We start from the raw sequence: 16,085 nt of genomic DNA, 5'->3' as shown, positions 1-16,085 counted from the left end.
TGAGAAAGTCGAGTACTGCAATCGAACCCGGGTTCGATTCCCGGCGGGGTCAAGAAATTTGTATCATCCAAATGATTGATTCCGTGACTGGCTGTTGCGGGGCCCACTCAGCCTCGTGAGGAAAATGAGTAGCTATGACATATAAATGCGCATAGCGACCGGTGCCAGCATGGTAGGTAAACATTGAATTTTAGGATTATTGAGATATCGGGAAAATCCTACCTACAATGCTGCAGTGAGCACTAAAGTTGTGACATAATAACACAAAGAAACTGCATTTACATCTACATAGTGCTTGAAGCTCTACTTACATTTACAATGAACTCAAAGCACAGAGTTTTAACTCAATTTCCTTTGGGGATTTTTTTTTTTTTTATTTAGGTTTGATATAACAAAAGGTACAACATATTTCTTATCGTCCTGAAATCGAAGAGAGAACGATAGGAGAAAGCCAGCCATGCAAGCACGAACATCATCTGTTCAGTATGAAATTCGCCCTTATCGAGCAACGAACCCGCGACCTAGCGTTTACAAGGTAGGCGCGCCTCCTTTCAAGCTAACTTGGCTGGCACGAGTAACTGATGGTGATTCGTTTTGGATATCTCTTTGTCCACGGTAATTTGAATCCTCTCTTGTGTAAGAAGCGTGACAATTTCTGAATGAAATTTGATTATACATATTATGTAGGTACATACCTGGTACATCAGGTACCTACCTACATAATAGATGGGTTCTTATGTCACCTGATGTAAAATTAGATACCTACTTGGGTAGGTAGGTTCCGATCTTCCTTTAAGTGGGTCTACTTTCGGTGTTCGGTCTACAACCTACCTCGGTGGTGTAGTGGTCAAGACGCTCGCTTGTTAAACAGGAGGGCGTGGGTTCAATCCCAGCCGAGGTATGGAATTTTATCCTCAATATAATTTGTGAATTTGACCACAATAATAGTAGTAGCCTACTGCTGGAGTAAAGGGACTTTTCAGTCCTATGCGAGCAGTATAAATAAGAACTATTATTATTATTATTATCATGCAGGAAAAAATCATGCTTAATGGATTATGTTTTAATACTATGGTGATAATAGCTAGGTAGTTATTTGATTATTCATTAGGTCAGCAGATGTTTTTCCTAGCAGCTAAATCCGGTAACTTATCAATCGTTAATGAATTCATCTGATATCAGATTGACTTCTTGAACTCAATCAACTGATTCAAGGGCAAAACACCTATAGTGTGTCCAGATCAATGTTACAGCAAAAAAAATAGGCATTGTTGCCAAACATGTCAGGGGAAGGTATATTGCACAGTCCTTCCTCCGACAGTGAAACAAAGTCAGGTAAGGCGATATCCACCTTACCTGTTCTTGGAATCCAACCTCTGAACTTAGAGCTATCTCTGCATTTTAAAAGAGAGAGTGTATCAAAAATAGACCTTTACCTCAATTGCAACAATGTAAGGATTTCCTGCAATCTGATTGGTTCCTTCATTTTGGGTTCCACATTGATCTGGATGAACTATAGAAGGCAATGATTGCATTTTCCGCTTCATTATTGCAACGTTGAGCGTGGTTAGTGCCCGGACTGGTGACCAATGTGAACATCTGGGTAATCGCGTGTTAGTAGGTATAAGTAGGGATGTTCCCGATGTCATGACTGTATTGGCGCGCTAAGGGTGTTCCCCGGCCCACTCAGGCTGTATGAGCTTGTGAGGAGGCGGGTAGTTTGTCTCCGAATGGCGGATAAAACCCCTGAAACTGAAGACCAGGGCCGTATTTAGAGGAGCATCCACCCTCCCCCTCCCCGTTACATCATTGTTTGGACCCTCGTTCAAGGAACGGCCTAGTTAGCTTAGTTGGTAATGCGTCTGCCTTGTGAGCGCTAGGCCGCGGGTTCGATTCCCGCCCGGGGCGGATTTTATCCTGATGGAATAATGTTCGTTCTCGGAACGGCTGGCTTTCTCCTATCCTGTCTTCCTTCTCTCTTCGATTTCGGGACGATAAGACCATAGCAGTTACAGTTCCCTCTGTCGACGAAACTCCAAGTCGGGATTATAAAAAGACTTGTAAGTATCCAATGTTTGACATAACACATTTCTTTGCTTTCTAGAGGTGGGTGAGATGGTGAGACTACCGCCCTGCAGGTTTCCAGCTCAGCGCAGAGGGCAGCGTTAGAAAATACCAAGTCTGTCCATTCCCTTACCTCTCTATTTTATCTTCACCTTTCGGCTAATCGGCTATAGCTTACTTACTTACTTACTAAAGCCGAAATAACGGTTGTAATCTTCAAGTCGTCTACCGATTTTCTTCTACGGCTAGTAGAATGGTCCTGATTTTCCTTCTACGGCCAGTCCTAATATTTCACTCTGACTAAACTGTTCAACTGACCATGTCAAATTCTTGTCCCTACATACCTACATATTATTTCTCTTGTCTTTTCATTTCAATAACAACAACCACACTCCCTTACCTGGCCAACCGGAATTCGACACTCCCTCAGGTGAAGTGCATGTTTTGCTGACAGGCTGGAACACCTCTTCCCAGCCTCCCCGTGAGTAGCTCCATTCTTTGGAGTCCAGGATGAGGGTTCTCCGAGTGGCGTAGGCTACGATGAAACAGTAGACCACATGGTGCAACTGACACCCGTAACCACAGCCCTGTGAAAGAAACACGGAAAGTTGTGAGTGAAATAGCTGAGTAGTTGTTGTTAACTTCTGCAATAATGCTCACTCCTCCCCAAGGCTAAGGAACTCTGCCACCTCAGCAGGATGCATCCAGAGGTCACGAGTAGTCCGTATACTTGGTCAACAAGAGAACACCAGAAAACAATCGGGGATATTTGCAATTGAAACAAGAGAGCAATTTTTTTTATTGACTCTGAAAATCAAGCCTGGGACCTTTTGCTCATCGTTAACTCAGAACTAACTCAACTTCCTTTGTTTATTTTGTCTGTGTTGTGTTGTTTCTGTTGTTTATTTTGCTTATACTTACTTTGTTTAGCTCGCACACCAATTTCCTGGCAGTTCGACAGTCGGGAGGGTTTTGTAGATATTCGAGTCGTCGTTGTACAAGGTCACTGAGATCCAAAGATTCCTTCAACCTCCAATCATCAAATGAATCTCTGGCTTTTAGTGTATCTAACACATGAAGTAGAGATCTGAAAACAGGGGCAATCTCCATTCATCAAAAGAATCTCTGGCTTTCAAAATGCCCAGGACATGGAGTAGAGATCTGAAAACAGGGGCAATCTCCATTCATCAAATGAATCTCTGGCTTTCAACATGCCCAGGACATGAAGTAGAGATCTGAAAACAGGAGTTATAAGGATAGGTATCTAGGCATATCTCATTGCTATAGCTAGGGGTGATAGTACAATGAATGCACCAGTTGCCAATGGATCACTGAAGTTAATCAACGTTCCGCGTGGTTCATATCCGGATGGGTGACCATCTGGACAACTGGATCCTGCTGACTTTCAGCCCCCTCACGTTGAGTGAGTTTAATGTGGCTCCAAGTCAAGGGGCCAAATGGAGGGTAAAACCCCCGTCATTGAAAAAAAAACCTTATACCAGTGACGTAAAACTATAAATAAGAAATAACAACAACATGTCTGGCTAGGGGACGTTAAACAGAGAGTAGACTAGCGTCTGGCTGTGGGACTATAAACGGTTTGGAGGAAAGCTAACCCTAACCAGCCTAGCGAGCTGGCAGTTTCAAAGGGTTCTCTCTGTTTTTAAAGACCAAGCACAAGTCCTCACGATGGTTGACTGCGGTTCAGGACGAGCCAGCCACTTTAACATGGCTAGAGATAGAGACCATCACCCCGGTGTATAGCAGATACAAAAAGACATCTTTATTCTGCTATTGCCATTTGGCGAAAGCTAAAGCCGCTCAAAACAACAACAAGATCAACAACAATTTACTTACCTTTTGTGCTCGGCAGTTTCAGCTATGATTCGGTCCAATTTACCAGCTAACTGTGGCGTCTTATTCACCAATTCTGTTCTGAATTGGGTCAGCTCCGAACTGACGTAGTACCATAGTTCTTGCACATCCTTTGACACTCTCTTGCGTGCTAGTTCGTACTGGATGTTTGGGCCGCCTGAGGACAAATATAACGGGGTCAATTGAACTTCGAACTTCATGTCTTCTGAATGTTTCATTTGGCCATACACGATGGGTTTTGAGTCACCTATGTGTGATACATTCCTAGGGTGTATCATGCCCATGATTAATTCACCGGGTATGGGGTTAATTTACAAAGTTGACTTGAAAAAGTTCATACTGGATAATTCACGCAATAATTAAGACACACTTTTAAATAACTTTTATTATTTTAATTGTGATGAGCATTAATGCTTGTCACAAATGTCGTTCCCTGCTTAATGTACTACGCTAAATTTTATGACTTGACTAGGACTCGAACCACCAACCTCCAGATCCGAAGTCCACGGCGCTAATCACTACACCACTGAGGTTGGTTTTAATAACTTTTATTATACGTAGCTACATACTTACCTTTATTTGGCAAATCTAATACACTCTGATGATTTTCTGCGGTAGTTGATAAATATTGCTTTCTTTTCAGCTTCTTATTTCTGTAAATGTATGCAGAGATATTTTTTTTTTTAATATACTGTCCACAACTTGGTCATTTAGAAAAAAATTAAGAAATACACTCCTTGAAGTGTAAAATTGTTGAGGATGTTTTAAAATTGTTGAGGATGTAAATTGTAAATCCGTTTTTGACTCATATCTCTGTTAGAAATGGCCTATATCGGGTCACTTACTGGGAAAATAAATTTTAGCGGTCCTAATGCTCAGACTCACATTGTCTGTGAGACTTAGGTCTGTCAGAACGTCGGAATGTGTTTGGCGGAAGAAACTTCCTACTTCTAGGTTCCTCAGACACTCCGAAAACTGAAGTGAGAAAATGTTTGCGCCGTACACGTTCCACGGTCTGAGCATGAGTCGCCAGATTAATCATTTATCAGCTGTTATCACGTAGGTGACACTTACACCGAGTTGCATTCTTTGATCTTCTCCTGAAGTCCGGCATTCTCGATCTTGAGATGTTCGATATCCTTCATCATTTGGCCTATGACAACATCCTTGACGCCTTGCTCCAAACGGGCTAACCCTAGGAGTACCAGGACGTACAGCAACCATACAAAGGATAGGATGGCTAAGACGTTCTTTGATCTTCTCCTGAAGTCCGGCATTCTCGATCTTGAGATGTTCGATATCCTTCATCATTTGGCCTATGGCAACATCCTTGACGCCTTGCTCCAAACGGGCTAACCCTAGGAGTACCAGGACGTACAGCAACCATACAAAGGATAGGATGGCTAAGACACCTTGCTCCAAACGGGGTAACCCTAGGAGTACCAGGACGTACAGCAACCATACAAAGGATAGGATGGCTAAGACTCTACACCAAATGGATCCGCGCCAAATGACCTTCATACTGGATAGAGGTCATCTCAAGGACAACATCTCAAGGTCACTTTGATCGGGTGGGGAAGTATTTGAAGGGGTATAGACTATAGAGGACACTACAATTCGGGCTAGCACACTACCCTTGGAACCTGCGGTTATACCCTATCGATAAAAAGGGGTGAGAACAAACCACAATACAAACAGATCTGAGGACAACTAACTAGTTTGAAATTGAAATGTCTTTACAAATTGGTCCTTTACCAAAAAAACACACTTCTGAAGCGTCGCGTCACGAATGTCACGATGTAAAAGGCGCGAAATCTCGACTTGGGGCGACGCGACTACGGGAAAAGCCAAAAACGCGGCGCGTCTTTAGATCTTTAGTACGTACTGCCGGTACTGCTGAAATACGTGTAAACGGCGCGAAATCTTGACTTGGGGCGACGCGACTACGGGAAAAGCCAAAAACGCGGCGCGTCTTTAGATCTTTAGTACGTACTGCCGGTACTGCTGAAATACGAACCTCTAAACTTCTAGAACAAATGCGGTAGACTAAATGACTGAATTTACGTGAATAGTTGCATAGGTTCCACTTACCAGGTAAGGTCTATTATTCCCCCAGTATGGGATGCGATTATAGAAAAAAAAAACACACTTCTGAAGCGTCACGATGTAAAAGGCGCGAAATTTTGAGTTGGGGCGACGCGACTACGGGAAAAGCCAAAAACGCGGCGCGTCTTTAGATCTTTAGTACGTACTGCCGGTACTGCTGAAATACGAACCTCTAGACTTCTAGAACAAATGCGGTAAACTAAATGACTGAATTTACGTGAATAGTTGCATAGGTTCCACTTACCAGGTAAGGTCTATTATTCCCCCAGTATGGGATGCGATTATAGTTTGAATTATATTTACCCAAGTGTTGGTCACCGGAAAAATGCACGATTACTCCCCATATTTTGAACAGATAAAAATAAAATGATTAAATCTGTCGGTGTGGATTTTTATTCACATTGAGGGACTTCAGGGTCTCAGCCTTAAAAATTGTAAAGAAAAAGAGACACTTAAAAAAGTGTTCACCGCCGTTTTAATATTGTTGGGGAGCAGATAAAAATAAAATGATTAAATCTGTCGGTGTGGATTTTTATTCAGGTTGAGGGACTTCAGGGTCTCAGCCTTAAAAATTGTAAAGAAAAAGAGACACTTAAAAAAGTGTTCACCGCCGTTTTAATATTGTTGGGTAGTAAAATGAAACAACTGTTCCTTCCTTATCTACCTTCCTTATCACAATTATAACTATCTTCCTTATGAGCAGATAAAAATAAAATGATTAAATCTGTCGGTCAGTGTCGGTGTGGATTTTTATTCAGGTTGGGGGACTTCAGGGTCTCAGCCTTAAAAATTGTAAAGAAAAAGAGACACTTAAAAAAAGTGTTCAACGCCGTTTTAATATTGTTGGGTAGTAAAATGAAACAACTGTTCCTTCCTTATCTACCTTCCTTATCACAATTATAACTATCTTCCTTATCACAATGTCTCTACTACTACATATCATTACCAGTTGTATTTTATTGTCATTTTCTACTACCACCTATTAATTTACATTTATATTATACTATCACAATGTCTCTACTACTACATATCATTACCAGTTGTATTTTATTGTCATTTTCTACTACCACCTATTTTCTTTATCCCATCAAATATACCAGACCTTGTTTAGACTGCTGGGGTAAAGGAAATTTTCAGTCCTATTCGGGCAGGATAAACAAGGTATATTCTATTCTAACTGCTACATTAGACTCGTGTGTTCTATGTCGTAGCATGCCCATCCCGTGGTACGTGGTATGTCCCCCATCAGATGGGTGATCTGTGGGACGTGGGGGGGATCTGACTTGATTTATATTAATTTACTTTTTTTTTTTCAAGTTTAGCAAGGTCTTTTTACTGAATTGTTCTGATACATGTAGGATTCTTTATCCCATCAAATATACGAGACCTTGTTTAGACTGCTGGCGTAAAGGAACTTTTCAGTCCTATTCGGGCAGGATAAACAAGGTATATTCTATTCTATTCTAACTGCTACATTAGACTCGTGTGTTCTATGTCGTAGCATGCCCATCCCGTGGTATGTCCCTCATCAGATGGGTGATCTGGGGGACGTGGGGGGATCTGACTTGAGTCCCGACTGTGATATCCGAGTTGCGTCTGTCCTATTTGGGTCCGTCCATTTCTGAAATTTATCATCGTCCCTGAGCTACCTGAGCTAGAACTATGTACTTTATATACTTATCCTAGTTTGAAGGTATACATGTAGTACAGGGTGACAAAAAAACTAAGCTCAGCCACGCATTTTCAGGTAGACCTGACAGTGTATGTGTTCGTCAGGTATACCTGATCAGGTGTACCTGATAGTGTATGTGTTCGTCAGGTATACCTGAGCAGGTGTACCTGATAGTGTATGTGTTCGTCTACCTGATAGTGAGTGGCTGCCCTTAGGACCCTCGTGACCTGTGAATATCTACTACACAGTACCTAAGTATGGCTATAGGAACCTAATTTACAATGGAATCGAGAGTATGTATGTACCTAATGGAAGAACAAGGCCCAAATCCTAATATTTACATAAGCCTAGTATAACTGGATCCAAACCGTATTTAGAATCGGTATTTATGTACATATGTACCTACTTTTTCTAATTATAACCGTCAATAGATAGGTACTTACCTTCTGAAGAGTACACCAAATACCATCTCATCTTAACTAATATAGGTACGTATAGGTACCTTCCTAGTCTGGTTATTCGTCATAATAAGGGCATAGTTCCTTAAGGTGTAATGTTAGACTATTAAAAGTAAAAATAAAATTACAAAAATATATATATTTAAATAATAATAATAAAAAGTAAACCAAGTTTCAAGCCAATTGATTCAGTTAAAGTGACCCAAAAGTTGGTTGACAAGATCAAGATTCGACCCATGTTTGGTTGGATTTGAGTCCGGAGACAGTACGGTTTTGAGTCCGGATGATGGACCTAGTATCCGGACTACCACTTGGTACCATCTTACTGGTACTGCCGGTCATACTAACACAGGACCGGAGCCTTCTATTTCCTGTAGGATCCAGCAACCGAGTCCAGGTAAGAGAAAACTAATTAAGATAAGACTTTTTTGTCCGACTCTAATTATGAATCCATAAAATTCAGATTCATCTTAACACAAAACAAGCAGGGTCCGTCCCTCCGAGAATTTTTCAGCCCGTATCAGTTTTTTTGGTTTGTTGGCTTTATGGTTCTCTGGACAAAATTTGCACCACCACTTTCGTGTTCCTGGTAAAAAGACCTTTAATTTGATATATAGGTCGACCAGGTTTGGATAAGTCCTTCTATGGGGGCAGACAGACAGACCGACCGACCGACAGACGACACCGAAGCGAATACAATAGTCCGTCCACTATACCTTTTATTATTAGTAATAATACAGGAAGGACGGACTAAAAAGCCTTTTGAAAATAAAGGGTGTCCCAATAAGAGCGCAAGATTTGATTGTTTAATAAAGTATGGTTCTCTTCTCCGTGTAATAAAATAGACTTCTTAGAATTTAGATGATTTGAGAAGTAAACATTCTGAAATTTTGGATGGAACAATAATCAGACCGATAGCATCCTCGACTTTGATGGTACATTCTCATTTGACAAAATTTTCGATGACAAATTTGAGGAAATCAGGCTGTATCTCGTTGATGCAACGTTCAACACAAAACACTGATACAGAAAGTATACAGCGTCACCAAAGATTATAAGCTAGCAAACTTTATCAAGTGCCTTCACCAAAACCGACGCTTTACATATAAAGGGTGTTCCAATAAGAGCGCAAGATTTGATTGTTTAATAAAGCATGGTTCTCCGTGTAATAAAATAGACTTCTTAGATGATTTGAGAAGTAAACATTCTGAAATTTTGGATGGAACAATCATCAGACCGACAGCATCCTCGACTTTGATGGTACATTCTCATTTGACAAAATTTTCCATGACAAATTTGAGGAAATCAGGCTGTATCTCGTTGATGCAACGTTCAATTTCACCTTTCAATGCTTTAGTGTGTGTGAGATTCAGATTGTTTTTGTAAACTTGTGAGTTTAGATACCCCCACAGAAAGCTGTCTAGGGGGGTCAAATCACATGAAAATGGGGGCCATTTCTCGTCACCAAAACGGAAAATGACACAATTACGTCTAGGAAAATGCTCGCGCAAAAGTGATAATGTGTCAATTTTACTATGCTAACGCGTTGTTGAACAGTTTTAGACTCCATGATGACTACTTTTGATATGTTTACAACCAATCTGTCAAAGATTGGGCAAAATAAAACAACGCATAACAAAGAAGAAAGACGATCTATGAAAGAATTAATTGCCATAGACCTGAGCACCTCAGCTGTTCACTCCTCAGTCGACACAAACTTGAGCTCAATTCTGCTAAAGTTTTAGACGAGGAGGGTTCAGCTCAAAGTTTATTGAGCTCGAGATTGAATTGTTCTGAAGAATAAATTAAAAAAAATCCTAACCTATCCTATCCTATTTATGTCCCTTACATACCGGGTCAGACGGTTCTCCAGCAGGTCATACACCCGGGTCCTGGTGACATCTGACAGGGTGTTCCTGGTGTCCCCGGTATAATTATCGTAATACTGGGTCACATTGGTAGGCAGGCCGAAGTTGGCCTCAAAGTAGTACGAGAACAACATCTCCTGTTCATCCGTCAACTCTATGGGCCAGGAAATCGCCAGGAATGGCTGGAATTGAAAATAAGTGATTTTTACTGGGCGCACAGTTGGGATTAAAGCTGAAATTTGGTAGGAATATTCCTTTTATGGGTCTAGGTGTGCAATAAGAAAGCATTTTGCGAAAATCTAAACCGATCCTGAGATATGATCAATTTTTGATCTGATCTACATACCTATATGTATTTCACAATCTTCTACAATAATATTATTATCTTCGAATTCTTGGAACTCACTTCTTTCACTCATTGTATTTTCAGATTTGGACTGGGAGGTCGGGACTGTCTCCTCAAAGCGATCTGCGAGTTCTCAAGACATCACCAGACGAGTGGTACTCCTGATCTTCTATCCCAAATATTACACGTCCTTCTAACGTAAGTGATAACGTGTAGGTAGGCATTTTCCTTTTTAAAAAGAAACCGTTAGAAATGTGCTACGCATATTGCATATCTTACCAGATATCAGGCGTTAACAAGTTAGGTTTGATTAGAGGGATTGGAGCAGTTGCAAATGGGTAAAAATTATAAATAAATGGTCTATTCCTATGTAAAAGTTGGGAAAAATCCAAATCTGAGGTCAAAACTCCGAAAAAAATAACTGTAATTCCTGCTCATTGCCACAGAAGTGAGCTGAATGTAAATGAGGCTTGGTATTACAATGTCCATGAAGTAGATTGCTACTCCATGGACAAGAGTAGGTAGGTAGGTACTTTGAGTTACCCACGGATGTTAAGTAACTTCTGGCGTGGTTAGTTAGACGGGTGACTTGATAGCTTGACACACAAAAGCTCTCTAGTTGGCTGCATGAACTACATACCTAGCTAATAATGTTTAACGTGTCCTGAACGTTTTTGGGTCCCTTGGACCTATGAAGATCTCACAGAGGCTCCTCTTCTGAAAGAGTAGCACAGTTTACTGACCTACTGGTCCATAGGTTCTTGTCACAATAGGTATTAACCTTTGAGCCTTCTGGGAGACTGTTGGGGATAGTGCCCGAGCACGGTCTGAGAACAAAAACTCGAATAAAAAACAGTGTATAGTACAAACAGTGTATAGTTCATCCAGATCAATGTGACAGCAATGAGTCATCAACCCAAAATGAAGGAACCAATCAGATTGTAGGAAATCCTTACATGGTTGCAATTGAGGTAAAGGTCTATTTTTGATAAACTCTCTCTTTTAAAATGCAGAGGTAGCTCTAAGTTCAGAGGTTGGATTCCAGAACAGGTAAGGTGGATATCGCCTTACCTGACTTTGTTTCACTGTCGGAGGAAACACTGTGCAACATACCTTCCCCTTTTAAAGATTCTCTACCATTGCACATGTGACATATTTGGCAACAATGCCTATCCTATTTTTTTGCTGCCACATTGATCTGGACACACTATAGGTATATCTGGGTACAGTACCTACAATGGGTCTGGGGGAAGATTTTTTTTTTTTTTTTTTTTTTTTTGCAAAAAAATACTTTCATATTATTTTATTATTATTATTTTTATATATTTTAATTTATTGTGGTGCGTCAACACAAAATTAAATGTTATATACACCTAATATTCATTATTAATTCAAGCTCAGAACTCAAAATATGACATATTAAAACAAAAAAAAAAACTATGCTCATGATTCTAGCTCATTAATGAAGTAATAATACCTAGATGTCCTAGATAGTAAGAATCTATAGTTCTATGGTCTTGCGACAGACTATATTGGTGGATTTCACCAATGATTTAATGAGAGATTTCACTAATGTTGGAATTTTAAATGATCCAAAAAGGAGCCTTTAATAATCCAAACAGGAGTTTCTAAAAACTCCTCATTTTTGGGTCACTAAAAACTACTTTTTGGGTCACTAAAAACTCCTTTTCGGATGATTGAAAATTTTCTCATTAGTGAAGTTTCCCGTTAAGTCATTGGTGAAATCTTTCATATGATAAACTTATTTCACTTTGACCAGATCAGCTCAGTGGTTCAAAACTTGGCGTAAAGTACACTCAAACGGGTAATTCTATGCGGTTATTAGTCTCGTCTCGTCTAATGAACTGTTTCGACTTGATCCTCTCAGTTCTCCTCGTTGCAGTTTAACTAATGGCTGGCATAAACCTGATAGTTAGGCTTAGGTGTAGGGGAAAACACCCCTAAGGGATTTTTTCTTTTTTTTTTTTTTTACAAAGGTACTTTTATTTTATTCTACATAACATGCACAGTTGGGATAGTTGTACTTGGAGCATGCTCCAGTCTTGCTTTGTCCTATTCTCTCCGCCCGTGTATATTGGGAAGATAATGGATTCCTCGGTATAGGTACTGCTGGGAATGTAATAAAACCCAAGACAGAATAAGGGAACTGTGGAACAGCCAGCCTAGTTAGCCTGGAAGGGAGCTCGTCTGTCTAATAACTTTTAAGCGCTAGGTCGCGGGTTTGATTCCCTACTGGATTTTATCCTGAACGGATAAGGTGCATTCTCGGAACGGCTGTCTCTCTCCTATCCCGTCTTCCTTCTCTCTCTGCTTTCTCGGGATGATACCTCAACAGTTACCTAGCTCCAAAAAAGGGCTTTTTATGACCGCCTGTTATTTTTATGAACGCCTGTTATTTTTATGAACGCTTGTTGAACTATGCAATGTGCACAGTCACTACGGATGAGACTTTTATCATCTTTTTTGATGGTCCAAAACAGGGTTGTCCAACCCGCGGCCCGAGGGCTGCATGCGGCCCGCGAAAGCCCGCGAACTTTAGGACTGAAGATTACATCAAAGTTTTGTAGTTCATACATGTGCGAAAGTGCTTTTTCGACTATGAAGCATGTGAAAAACCAATTAAGAAACTATCTTTCGGATGTGTCTCTTCTTTGCGGCCCACCAACTCTCTACCTTGGTCTCTTGTGGCCCTCGGGTGCACAAAGGTTGGACAACCCTGGTCCAAAATAAAACAGCGGAGCCCATTAAGGTAGAGCAAAAATAAGTGATTTTTACTGGGCGCACAGTTGGGATAGTACTTGGAGCACGCTCCAGTCTTGGTTAGTCCTATTCTCTCCGCCCGTGTGTATTGGGAAGATAAGGACTCCTCGGTAGGTACTGCTGGGAATGTAATAAAACCCAAGACAGAATAAGGGAACTGTAGAACAGCCAGCCTAGTTAGCCTGGAAGGAAGCTCGTCTGTCTAATAAGTTATAAGCGCTAGGTCGCGGGTTTGATTCCCTACTGGATTTTATCCTGAACGGATAAGGTACGTTCTCGGAACGGCTGTCTCTCTCCTATTCCGTCTTCCTTCTCTCTCTGCTTTCTCGGGATGATACCTCAACAGTTACCTATTAGTTCCAAAAAAAGGGCTTTTTATGACCGCCTGTTATTTTTATGAACGCCTGTTGAACTATGCAATGTGCACAGTCACTACGGATGAGACTTTTATCATCTTTTTTGATGGTCGAAAATAAAACAGCGGAGCCCATTAGGGTAGAGCAGTATTTAGGAGCGCAGTATTTAGAGGGGGCTCTACAAAGTTCTGAATACGGCTCTTCATCAGGGGCTCATTTATTTTCCTGCATGGCACGCCCATCTAAAATGTCTATTAGTTTCTATTATTCTTCTATGTTCGCTCCCGTAATATTGAATTCATAGGATAAAGCAATCTCATTGGTTAATTGATTTAAAATTTGGGTACAAAATTCTACCAATCAGAAATCAGTTCAACTTAAACCAAATTATTCGTACCTATTGTAGTCCCGACCATTACACTTACGCCAATTGATGATCCACCCTGCGGATAAGAAGTGAACCAGCTCCTGGGTTCCAAACTAAGGGCCGCCACTGATGTGTAGGCGCCGACAATAATGGCCGTCAAAATGGCCGCCAACTGGACACTGGGATTATCGGCCTACGGGAGCGTATGTCGTGACGTCAAAGTTCACGATTTACCGGCATTTTTCTAATCGATTTATCTTGGGATCTAGAATTCGTAGAAAAAAAAGCAAAATTCCGTTGGTCTTCAATTTTCCTGCTCTATGACTTTGAAACATCACCCAAGTGAGTACAACTGATCTATTCTAGCGCTAGGCCGCGAGTTCGATTCTCGGTGCGGATTTTATCCTGAACGGATAAGGTATGTTCTCGCCATGGCTGGCTTTCGCCTATCCTGTCTTTCTTCTACCTGCCTATTCTTTCAGAACATTCAAGTTCCCTCTATCAAACATCTTTTTTCCTATTAACAGAGTTAAACGTCTGCCTCTAACATACCTGCCTCGGCGGTGTAGTGGTCAAGGCGCTCGCCTGGTAAACAGGAGGGCGTGGGTTCATGAGTGAGGAAGGTTTCATTTGAAATAATGGTCTGGTCTTTGAAGATGCATGCTACGTAGCATCTTGCGACTTGCTACTTGCGACGTGTTACCTCAGTGTGAAAGCCGCTTTAAAAGTGCCCCATAGCCTATAAACCCGTAAAATCGGGTTTCCCCCCCATAAAATTCCTCAGTTTACTTTTCGTCCACTCGAGTGGTGCAATTTTCACGGTTTTGTCGAGTTATGACAAGAACACAGAAGACAATTATTCCTTACCTAACTATTTATGGGTCGAGAGGAACACACCACATGCCTTCAGGCACACGCCATTTATCAAGGATCTAGCTTGCCCTTATGCCTCGTTTACATTCAGCTCACTTCTGTGGCAATGAGCAGGAAAGTGGGCAGGGAATTGGGCATGACGAGAATGTAAGGGCGTACCTAAGATATGAGAAAAACACTGATTCAGCACTTCAGATAAGGAAGGTCATGGAGCCAGTCTAGTCAGCTTGGAGAGTAACGCATCTGCTTTAATGTAAGCGTTAGGTCACGGGTTCGATTCCCACTCGGAGCGAACTTTATCCTACACAGATAAACCCTGGGCCCTGTCATCTGACTTGATAGCGAAAAGAATGTGAGGTTTGGCCCCTAAAATGGCAAAAGTCTTTTTTGGGCTGAATTTTTTCCACTGTACCCCCATACCCGTCCCCCTTTGGCGCCAAAATTCAAATTAAATTGATCCCAAGGGCAAGGCAATGCCTAGACCCTTGACAAATGGAGTGTGCCTGAAGGAATGTGACAGACCTTTTTCCGGCACACACGCTCCGACTGAGGTCTGCCAGACCGTCTGGGCGTGAATGGCATACAACGTAACCAGGATAGGGCCAATGCATCCTTCAACCGTCGGCCACGTGTGGTACCATCATGTTGTTGTTAACGATGTCGACTACTTCTGCGTCTTTAAGCCCAGGAGCTGCGCCACCTCTACAGGGTTGGTCCACAAGGCTGTTGGGTCCAGGATGGTTGGAAGGTCTGGACAGACTGCGACAACACCAACTCCGTACCGATATTTCACGCATTCCGCCTCCCTCCCTATATACCATCGCATACACCCTCGCTCTTCCACCATCGGTTGATGTCGGGATACCGACCGGACATCCCCGAGTCCGCGTCGTGCAACATCGTGCACAGTCGGCACCAGAAGAACGTGTTGACGAACTCACCGGTGCCCTTCCACGCGAAGTAAGAGTTGTACAACTTATCGTTTTTGTCGAGGACGTGAAGGTAGCGCGCTAGTTCTCGTGGGGATTCGAAATCGTTCACGTGGAGGAAAGAGTGATGGGGCGCCGCGCGAAGGTAGGCGGCTTTGGAGGCGCCCATGACGATCGGCAGAACCGCGTGCCTGTAACGAGGAAAGATTCGTACAAGCTTAATCCAGCCCAACACCAGATTGAATCTGAAAGGGCTATTCCTACAGCTACTTTTCCTTGCTATCTTTGTAATATGAATGTTATGTAATGTGAATAAAATAAAAGTACCTTTGTAAAAAAAAAAAAAAAAAAAAAATCCCTTAGGGGGGTTTTCCCCTACCCCTAAGCCTA

At 41.7% G+C, this 16,085-nt stretch overlaps 3 protein-coding genes across 3 annotated transcripts in view; all 3 read right to left on the bottom strand.

Annotated features, from left to right (window-relative positions):
- Window positions 1-2,417: 2,417 nt before the first annotated feature.
- On the bottom strand, window positions 2,418-5,216 carry LOC103519006 (alpha-(1,6)-fucosyltransferase-like). The gene is made up of 6 exons (XM_026830646.1): window positions 5,014-5,216; window positions 4,513-4,592; window positions 3,922-4,096; window positions 3,256-3,299; window positions 2,986-3,107; window positions 2,418-2,651 (listed from the first exon to the last, which is right to left on the bottom strand). Exons 1-6 carry the CDS (start codon window positions 5,214-5,216, stop codon window positions 2,433-2,435), a joined length of 843 nt encoding a protein of 280 aa, XP_026686447.1. The 3' UTR covers window positions 2,418-2,432.
- Window positions 5,217-9,357: 4,141 nt separating this feature from the next.
- On the bottom strand, window positions 9,358-14,904 carry LOC113471469. The gene is made up of 4 exons (XM_026830645.1): window positions 14,863-14,904; window positions 13,952-14,086; window positions 10,029-10,225; window positions 9,358-9,382 (listed from the first exon to the last, which is right to left on the bottom strand). Exons 1-4 carry the CDS (start codon window positions 14,902-14,904, stop codon window positions 9,358-9,360), a joined length of 399 nt encoding a protein of 132 aa, XP_026686446.1.
- An 899-nt stretch (window positions 14,905-15,803) lies between these two features.
- LOC103519010 (glycoprotein 3-alpha-L-fucosyltransferase A-like) overlaps window positions 15,804-16,085 on the bottom strand; it is a 32,293-nt gene continuing 32,011 nt past the window's right edge. The window contains exon 9 of the mRNA XM_026830644.1: window positions 15,804-15,886. Coding sequence (XP_026686445.1) covers window positions 15,804-15,886 — 83 coding nt within the window. The remainder of the gene's footprint in view (window positions 15,887-16,085) is intronic.

This window comes from Diaphorina citri, unplaced genomic scaffold, assembly GCF_000475195.1.
Source record: "Diaphorina citri unplaced genomic scaffold, Diaci psyllid genome assembly version 1.1 scaffold2480, whole genome shotgun sequence".
In the NCBI taxonomy this organism is placed as follows: domain Eukaryota; kingdom Metazoa; phylum Arthropoda; class Insecta; order Hemiptera; family Psyllidae; genus Diaphorina; species Diaphorina citri.
Note: the sequence above shows the minus strand (reverse complement) of the source record. Positions and strands in the feature narration are given on the sequence as shown.

Coding starts and splice junctions, on each gene's coding strand:
- LOC103519006 (XM_026830646.1), bottom strand. CDS start 5,216: ATGCCGGACTTCAGGAGAAGATCAAAGAACGTCTTAGCCATCCTATCC. Junction 4,097..4,512: donor ATTAGATTTGCCAAATAAAG/GTAAGTATGTAG, acceptor ATTTGTCCTCAG/GCGGCCCAAACATCCAGTAC. Junction 3,300..3,921: donor GAAACTGCCGAGCACAAAAG/GTAAGTAAATTG, acceptor TCCTGTTTTCAG/ATCTCTACTTCATGTCCTGG.
- LOC113471469 (XM_026830645.1), bottom strand. CDS start 14,904: ATGCCCAATTCCCTGCCCACTTTCCTGCTCATTGCCACAGAA. Junction 10,226..13,951: donor AGGGTGGATCATCAATTGGC/GTAAGTGTAATG, acceptor TTTCAATTCCAG/CCATTCCTGGCGATTTCCTG. Junction 9,383..10,028: donor CTGGAGAACCGTCTGACCCG/GTATGTAAGGGA, acceptor CCAAAATTTCAG/AATGTTTACTTCTCAAATCA.